We start from the raw sequence: 9,076 nt of genomic DNA on the forward strand, positions 1-9,076 counted from the left end.
CCCCCTGGCTTTGGTATCCTTGCACCCCCCATCTCAGCTCCCCTGATCTCCCTGCAAACGGGGCTGGGCTCTGGGGTGCCCTCCAGCCTGACACCCCAGCATGTCCATCGCCCTCCTCCCAGCTCCTGCAAGCTGCTCCCCGGTGTGGCTGTCCTGGGCACCTGGGGGGCTGGTCCCCGCCCTGGAGGGAACAGGCGCCCCTCTGCTCAGCCCCAGGTTATACAAGCCTTCACTTCGCCCAGCCCAGGAGAGCTCTTCCCAGCCCCGCAGGCTGTGCCCATGCCACCTTCCCCTGCCAGCCCCCCAGTGCTGCCTCATGAAGTGGCTGATGGGGCAGGTCCGGGGACAGCGCCAGATGCCTGGGGGATGGACCTCGCTGGGGTGCCAGATGCCCCTGACCTATTTCACATCTCTCCAGCAGCTTATGGCAGCAATCTGCTCCTTCCCATTCAAGGCTCCTGTGCCCCTCTAGGCCCCACCCCTTCCTAAGCCATATAGGTCGAGCTGGGCTAATCTCCTGGCTTCTCGGCCCACCAATCCCCTAGGCCGCCCCCCAGTGCCCCTCTTCCCTCAGCGGCAGCCCTCGCCCAGAGCAGGGCCAGGCAGAGGCGCTCCCAGGGCTCTGTGAGCAGCTCGTGGGCGGCCAGGCCTCTGCCTGAAGCCCCAACAGCGAGCAGATGGTTTGAGTGTCTTATCTGCCACCAAGCCCCCGCCACCCTTCAGCCTCCACCCACTCTCCCTCACGCCCTGGGCTTTGCGCTGGGGCAGATGCAGCCATGCCCCTGGCTTAGGGGGAGCAGCAGGACGAGTGTGACGGGTGGAGGTGCATCCCGTGGGAACACAGACACAGCTGAAAACTGCTGGGCTATTCCACGCAGCTTGGAGCTGGCCCAATGGGGGGAGCTGCGGGTCAGGATGGAGGGGGACAGCATAGCAAGTCCTTCCTCAGAGCGCCAGTCACTGGCCCCGCCGCCCCAGCTCTCTCCCCCAGCCCCATGCACCAGGCAGTGGGGGGAAGCTGCTGTCCACCCCACTCCTCCAGGCTGGCCCCAGTGGGTTGCTCCCGCGTCCTGCTGGTGGAGACGGGCCCATTGCAGGGACCCAAGGGGGCCGAGGTGTTTTCGGGCTCGTCTCCTGTGGAGAGGCTCAAGCCCAGACCCTCAAAGGCAGATAGGCACCTGACTCCCAGTGGGCTCTAGCGCCGGTTCTTCCCCCAGCCCCAATCAACCCCCCACCTAATGCATGGACGGGCCCCCAGCCCCTTCCTCAGGCTCGTCCCGAGCTGGGCACCACCCCCCCCGAGCCAGGCTGGTGGTAGGGCTGGGGAATGGCTCCCCCGCTGCATCTGCCAGGAGAGGCGCCAGCCCCCACCCCTTTAGCAGCAGGGCTCGGCTGCGTCTCCCAGAGCCGGCCCAGCCTGAGCCCGGGGCAGGGGTGCTGACAGGAGGTTAAAGCTGCGGCATGTCTGAGCTATTAACACCTCGCAGCACAGTCCCAGCTGAGACCTCCCTGGCAGGGGGCCCAGCTGCGACTGCGCTAATCACCAGCCCCCCTCGCAGCGAGAGTGGCCCCAGCCCAGCGCCTACCTGCTCGGATCCCTCCCCCAGCCCAGCAGGTGCACGGCGCGGCCCCCCCGTGGAGAGGCTAATTGCAGGACTCAGGCACAGCTGCTCCCTAGCCGCCCACAGCCTGCAGCTGCAAGCTGGTCCCAGCAGGCTGGCCCCAGAGCGAACCTTCGGCAGCTTTAAGGAGGGGCCTTTCGATTGCAGGGCTCCAGCAGGGCCCTGTCCCCACGCTGTCGGCGGCTGGCAGGTCGGGTGGGTGAACACAGGGCCGGCTCCAGACACCAGCCCAGCAAGCAGGTGCTTGGGGCGGCCAAGGGGAAGGGGCGGCACGTCGGGTTGTTCGGCGGCAATTCGGCGGCGGGTCCCTCTCGGAGGGAAGCACCTACCGCCAACTTCCCACCGAAGAAGAAAGCAGCGTGGTGGAGCTGCCGCTGGAGTGCCGCCAATCGCGATTGCAATCACGGCTTTTTTTTTTTTCCGCCGCTTGGGGTGGCAAAAACCATGGAGCCGGTCCTGGGTGAACACCCCCTGCTGCAGTGGGGAGATATCCCTCCCCACCCCACGCCAGCAAAGTCGGGCCGGGCCAGCCAGGCCCTGGGACTCCGAGAGCAGCCCAGACAACAGTCAGGCAGCACCAATCCAACACAGCTTTGGGCCCAGGCCGCAGCTGGAAAGACTCTGGCTAGCGCCCGTTCACACCGCTGGCCCCGCTGGGCTGGGGAAAGGGATACAGGCTGGCCACATGGCGCAGATCACAGAAATGCAGCTTCAGCAGCTTCCCCCACCCCCACGGTACGTACAGTCCCCCCGGTGCTGCATCCTGCCACGGCTCGTCCCAGCCTGCCACGCCCTCTCCTCAGCCCCACATAGCCCCAGCAACAGCCTTGGCCGGCCGCGCCCGGCGCCTCACTGCTACAGCTGCAGACTCCCCAGCATGGCACCATGGGGGGGGGCCACGTGGGCACTGCCCCATCCGTGGACGCTGACGCAGCTCCGTGGCCCCCAGCAGCAAGCTGGCAGAACAGGGGCCCAAGCGAGACGCCGACAAGCACCAACTAGTGCAGGGGAAATCCCAAGGCGGGAGCAGGAGATGGTGGGCAGGCCCTGACTCCAAGCCTGTGCAGGGAAGGCCTGGCTAGGTGTTTACTCACACACCCCGCCCTGCTTCTCAGGCCCAGTGCCAGCCCCTCGCACGCTGGGGAAAGGTCCCAGACTGGAGGCCTCTGATTCAGCCCTAGCCCATGGGCAGTGGCACGGCAGGGCAGGGTCGGGCCAGCCAGGGCCAGCTTTAGGCCGATTCCCCGGAATCGGACCCCGCGCCCGCGCCTAAGAGGGCCCCTTAGGCGCCTTTTTAATTTTTTAATTTTTTTTACTCACCCGGCAGCGGTCCGCTCCGGGTCTTTGGCGGCGGGGGGTCCTTCAGTGCCACGGAAGACCCGGAGCCGAGTCAAGGATCCCCCGCCGCCGAAGTGCCGCCGAAGACCCGGACCACCGCCAGGTATTCGAATCAGGCCCCGCAGGTCCTAAAGCCGGCCCTGGGGCCAGCCCCCGCAAAACTTGTCCCCAGGCCCAGTCAGATTTTGTCTTCTCCGCTGAGACGCCCACACCAGGGGGACTGGGGGAAAGTGGGACAGGATGGCTGAGGCTAGCTGGGAGGGTGGCCCAGTGGCCAGGGGCTAGCAGGGAGGGGAGACACCTGTGGTCAGCTCTGGCTCTGTCGCAGGCCTAGTGTGTTCCACACGCTCGGCCTATCTGGCCCAGATCCGCCCCCAGCCCCTGATTTCAAGGCACTCAGGCACCGAAAGTCCTGGGGGGATGTGGGCCTCACTCTCCGGCCCACGGGAAGAGAAGCCATGCCCGGAGGATCAGCCTGGTCACCCTGTGAGGGGCCAGGCAGCACTGCTGACAGACAGCAGGAACGGGCAGGCTGGGGCTGAGCATGTCATCCCCTCCCGGGCAGCAACTCCTGGCCATGGCAGGGCCAAGGCAAAGCCCTGGGGCTCGGCCGCTCCCCCGGCAGGCTGTGAGCCAGCCCCCCCTCTGCCCCACCATCCAGATCCTGTCCCCAGCCAGACGTGGGTCAGTCATCCCTGAGAGCCCCCGCCCGGAAGCACCCGGTGCCAGGGCCCGCCGGAGTGGCCACAAAGGAGACACACAGCAGCTGCCTGATCCTAGCTCTGACTGAAGTGGAAAGACCACGTGTGACAGTCACAGCCCCCGGCCCAGATCTGCCCGCCTGTCGCCCCAGGCAGCTCCCGTGCTGCTGTGAGATGGCGCCCCTCCCCAGGTGCCCGCCGCACCCCACCCCTCGCCGCACCATGCCCCGCCCCCAGCACCCACCTCACCTGCCCCTCCCCCGGCGCCCGCCACACCCCGCCCCTCGCCGCACCATGCCCCGCCCCCAGCACCCACCTCGCCCGCCGCACCCCACCCCTCGCCGTACCATGCCCCGCCCCCAGCACCCACCTCGCCCCGCCCCTCCCCCGGCACCCGCCACACCCCACCCCTCGCCGCACCATGCCCTGCCCCCAGCACCCACCTCGCCCCGCCCCTCCCCCGGTGCCCGCTGCACCCCACCCCTCGCCGCACCATGCCCCGCCCCCAGCACCCACCTCGCCCCGCCCCTCCCCCGGTGCCCGCTGCACCCCACCCCTCGCCGCACCATGCCTCGCCCCCAGCACCCACCTCGCCCTGTCCCTCCCCCGGCGCCCGCCGCACCCCACCCCTCGCCGCACCATGCCCCGCTCCCAGCACCCACTTTGCCCTGCCCCTCCCCCGGCGCGCGGCACACCCCTCCCTGCACCATGCCCTGCACCCAGCACCCACCTCGCCCTGCCCCTCCCCCAGTGCCCACTCCACCCCTCCCTGCACCATGCCCGGTGCCCACCGCACCCCTCCCTGTACCATGCCCTCTCCCCAGCACCTGCCGCACCGCTACAGCTACATTTAGGGGAGCAGAACAGGGGCAGGCGCATGGGGAAATTAGAGCTGTCTGGCTAGCTATAGGGATCGCTATACCACAGCCACACACAGTCCTTGTGATTACACTGAGGGGGCCCAGCCACTTCTGTAGCAGAGCCCTGAGCGATGCAGCCGCACAGCCCCAGCGATGGCCCCATGCCTGCCTCCTGCCCCAGAACCCAGAGCTCTTGCTCCCCCAGGGGCCCTTCCAGGGGAGACCCTAGAAGCTAGAGGGGGATGTGGGGCAGCCTCCACCTGCCCTGGCTCTGCTGACCCCTGGGCTGAGGGTGGCTCGGCCGTGGAAAGGCCATGGCCTCCTGCGCTAGCCCCGGGTGGTTGGTTTCGAACATATAGAGGGGGGTGTCCCCGGCAGGCCACCACAGCCTCCCGCATAGCCCAGCCAGGGGCGGGAGGGGAGGCAGCCACCTGGATCAGCAGAGATCTGAGGGGCTTGCACTTTGGTTGGGCCTTAGCCAATTGCAGAGACCGACATGCAGCCCCCCACCCCAACCCAATCTCAAGGTGGACTGGAGGCCAGAGGGCCTGGCACAAAGTGGCCACCAGCCCGGAATATCCACTAGCCCCACTACAAGTCTGAGGTCAGAGCCACTGGGCAGACTGCCCCAGACCAGAGCGCCTCCACTTCACTCGGGGTCTTTGCGTCGACGCTGGATGCCTGCATCCAAGAGATGCTGCTCCAGCCGGGGCCCCGGTGTGGGCTCTCTGGCCTGCGTGACACTGAATGGGCCCTTCCCCCCTTCTCTGGCTGACACTTCAGCCCCTTGGACATCCAGGACAAAACCCCACTGACCTGAATGCGTCCCTGAGTTTGGGCTAGGCTCCCCTCTGCCCGGCCGGCGTCTTACCTGAGACAGACACCCTCATGACGGCCTCCAGAGGCCTGTTATTATCCAGCGCCCGGCTCAGGCGCAGCTCCCCGGAGCTGTGATTCAGCAGCACCAGGTGCAGCTCGTTGCCCTGCTCGAAGCTGTAGGTGAGCGTGTCCGAGACGTCGGGGTCGTGGGCTGGGATGCGGCCAATCACCCCGCTGGGGAAGCTGCTGGACTTGTTGGTGACGTAGTTGTTGAAGAGGATCTCAAAGTTTCTCAGCACGGGGGGGTTGTCGTTCTGGTCCAGCAGGCGGATGTGCACCGTGGCCCGGCTCACCAGCGGGGCCGACGTGGCCTGCACCACGATGACATACTCCGCCTTGGCCTCGTAATCCAGATCCATCAGTGCTGTCAGCTCCCCGGAGAAGATGTCAAGCTGGAAGACCTCAGGGATGTTGCCCTCCACGATCTGGTACATGACCTGGGCATTGGTGCCCTCGTCTGGGTCACTGGCCGTGATCCGTGCCACCACCAGGCCGATAGGGCTGTTCTCCACCACAAAGACGTCGAACTCGTCCCGCTCAAAGACTGGGGGGTTGTCGTTCACATCCAGGATGGCCACCTGGACGTCGACAGGGGTCCTCGTGGCCGGGATGCCCTTGTCCACGGCGTAGGCTCGTAGCTCGTAGAGAGGGACGTTCTCCCGGTCCAACCGGCGCAACGTCCGCACGATGCCGGAGGTAGATTCAATTATGAAGTCCCCATCCCCATCATCCCCACCCTGGAAGGTATAGAACACCCTCCCATTAAGCCCCGAGTCCCGGTCGGTGGCAGAGACCTGCAGGACGCTGGTGAAGGCCGGGACGTCCTCGTAGACAGAGCCCTGGTAGGCGTCCCGCAGAAATTGGGGCGCGTTGTCATTGACATCATTGACCAGGATTTCCAAGTAGGTGGTGTCTGATTTCTGTGGAATGCCATTGTCCCGGGCCGTGATGGCCAGTGTGTAGGACACTTGGTCCTCGTAGTCCAGCTCCATCTGGGTAGTGACCGCGCCTGTGTCCACATCGATCCGGAACTGGGGGATACTGTCCTCCATAAAGTAGGTGATACGGGCGTTCTCCCCCGTGTCCTCATCCGTGGCACTGATGAGCACCACTGTGGTGCCAACCAGCCGGTCCTCATTGATGTTGACAGTGTAGTGGGAGCTCTGGAAGACTGGCCGGTGGGTGTTGGCATCAGTCACATTGACGAAGACCTGGGCCGTGTCGAGCCGGGTGCCGTCGGAAGCAGTGATAGTCAGCAGGTACTGCCGCTCCAACTTGTAATCCAGCGGCAGCGCCAGGGTGATGAGGCCGCCCCCGCTCTGGCTGGTGATGGAGAAGCGGTTGCGGGTGTTGCCATTGGCTATCTGGTAGGTGATGACGCTGTTGGCATCCCGGTCGATGGCCGAGACGGTCAGGACACTGGTGCCCACAGCAGCATCCTCGTTCAGCCGCACAGAGTATTCCTTCGCGGTGAACTCGGGGTTGTTGTCGTTCACGTCCAGCACAGTGATGCTGACGCTGGCCGAGGAAGCCATGGGGGGGCTGCCGTGGTCCCGGGCCTCCACCCCAAAGCTGTAGAAATCCACCGTCTCCCGGTCCAGCTCTGAGGCCACCACAATCCAGCCTGTGCTGTTGCTGATGGCGAAGGGGAACCTGGGGCCGGCCTCCAGCAGGGCATACTGCAGCCGGGCATTGTCCCCGGAGTCCGCATCGATGGCCTGGATGTGCAGGACCGAGTAGCCGAGGGGCACGTTCTCCAGCACCGTGGACTGGAAGGGGGTGCTGACGAAGATGGGAGCATTGTCGTTGACGTCCAAGACCTGGATGGTGACCAGCCCGCTGATGTTGGACAGAGGGGGCCGCCCCCCATCCTGGGCCCGGATGCGTAGTGTGTACTCCTTGCTCAGCTCATAGTCCAGCTGGCTGACCACGTCGATGCTGCCCGTCTGGGTGTCAATGTAGAACTGGCCCCAGGTGTTCCCGCTCATGATGCTATAGTGCACCAGGGCATTGCTGCCTTTGTCCCGGTCCATGGCCGTCACCCGCAGCACGTGGGAGTTGGCGGCCACGTCCTCAGGCACCTGGGCCACATAGCGCTTTTCGCTGAACTGTGGCGCATTGTCATTGTCATCCTCCACAGCAATGTGGATGGTGGCCGTGGTGCTGCGGGGCCCCGGGTCCCTGCCCTGGTCACTGGCCTCCACCAGGAGCTGGTAGGACTCCACGGCCTCCCTGTCCACCAGCCCCTTGGTGCGGATGACCCCAGAGCGGGGGTCGATCTCAAAGGCTTCATGGGCCCCATCGCCATTGAGGAGCCGGTAGAGGATGTTGGCGTTGGTGCTGGCATCCCCGTCGGTGGCCCTGACCGTCAGTACCTCATACCCGATCTCCAGGTTCTCCCGCACGCTCTCCTTGTACTCCTGCTGCTCGAAGGCAGGGTCGTGGTCATTGGTGTCACTCACCAGGATGGTGAGTGTGGCCAGGGCTGTGCGCCGGGGGGTGCCATGGTCCACGGCCGTCACCCGGAAGACGTGGGTGCTCTTGGTCTCGCGGTCCAGCTCCTCGGCCGTGCTCACGGCCCCGCTCTGGGGATCCATGGCAAAGAAGCTGTTGGAGCGGCTGTCGAAGAGCGCGGCCATGGAGTAGTGCAGCCGGCCCGCATCGCCCTCGTCAGGGTCTGTGGCCTGCAGAGAGATCACTGGGGTGCCGGCTGGCCTGTTCTCTGGCACAGACACCTGGTAGGTGGGCGGCTGGAACTGGGGACTGGTGTTGACATTGCGCTTCCTCCGGCTACTCCCACCACCCCCACCCGGGGCCCCTTCCACTCCCCCGAGCAGCTTCTCCAGCTCCACCTGCTGCTTGGGGGAGCTCAGGCCCAGACTCCAGTTGACGGAGACCCTAGCGCCCCTCCCCTGCCTGGGCCCCCCCGCCCCTTCCCCCTTCGCGCACCGCTCGCACAGCAGCCCCAAGCGCACCGGGTGCCCCGACCGGAGACACATGGCCCGGACGGGGAGGATCAGCTCCCCCGAGGCCTGGGGTGAGAAGCTCCCCCCGGCGCCCCGCACCCTGCACCGCGGCCGGCAGCCTCCCCAAGCGGCCGCGGGGGGCAGGGGGATGCGGGAGCCGGGCTCCAGGCACAGCGCCCAGCTCCACCTCCTGCCCCCAGGAGCCTGAGGAAGCAGCAGCCGGCTCAGCAGCTCCCTCCCCCCGGCAGCCCCGCAGCCCTGCCTGGACATGTGCGCCCAGAGGCCGGCTGCACCTGCCGGGCAGAGCCAGAGGGCGCGCGGGGCGCAGTGCGGCGGCGGCCGGGACCCGTCCAGCAGCATCAGCCGCGTCCCGGCCGCGGGCCCCAGAGCGCACGGCCCGTGGTACCCGGGCGCTGCGCCCTCCAGCCGCGGCACCCCGAGCGCCAGCAGCAGGAGGAGAGCGCGGCTGGGGTGGCAGCAGCAACCGCCCATCTCCCGCTTCAGCGGCGGCTCCTCCAGCGGCTCTGCCCGGCCCCGCGCCTCATGCCCGGCGGGGTACGGGGCAGAGGGGCCCGCCCGGCTCCCTGCGCCCCCCGGCAGCCCCCTGCGCCCCCGTGCGCCCCCCGGCTCCGCGACCCCGGTTCCCTGCGCCCCCCCCGTTCTAGGAGACCGAGCCGCCCCCGCCCGAGCGCCCGTGGCCCAACTCCGCT

The 9,076-nt window shown here is 67.0% G+C and overlaps 1 protein-coding gene across 1 annotated transcript in view; it reads right to left on the minus strand.

Moving 5' to 3' along the window:
• CELSR2 (cadherin EGF LAG seven-pass G-type receptor 2) overlaps positions 1-8,858 on the minus strand; it is a 62,261-nt gene extending 53,403 nt beyond the window's left edge. Inside the window, exon 1 of the mRNA XM_065402979.1 lies at positions 5,393-8,858. Coding sequence (XP_065259051.1) covers positions 5,393-8,858 — 3,466 coding nt within the window. The remainder of the gene's footprint in view (positions 1-5,392) is intronic.
• Positions 8,859-9,076: the final 218 nt, after the last annotated feature.

This window comes from Emys orbicularis, chromosome 4 (assembly GCF_028017835.1).
Source record: "Emys orbicularis isolate rEmyOrb1 chromosome 4, rEmyOrb1.hap1, whole genome shotgun sequence".
NCBI classification, from domain to species: domain Eukaryota; kingdom Metazoa; phylum Chordata; order Testudines; family Emydidae; genus Emys; species Emys orbicularis.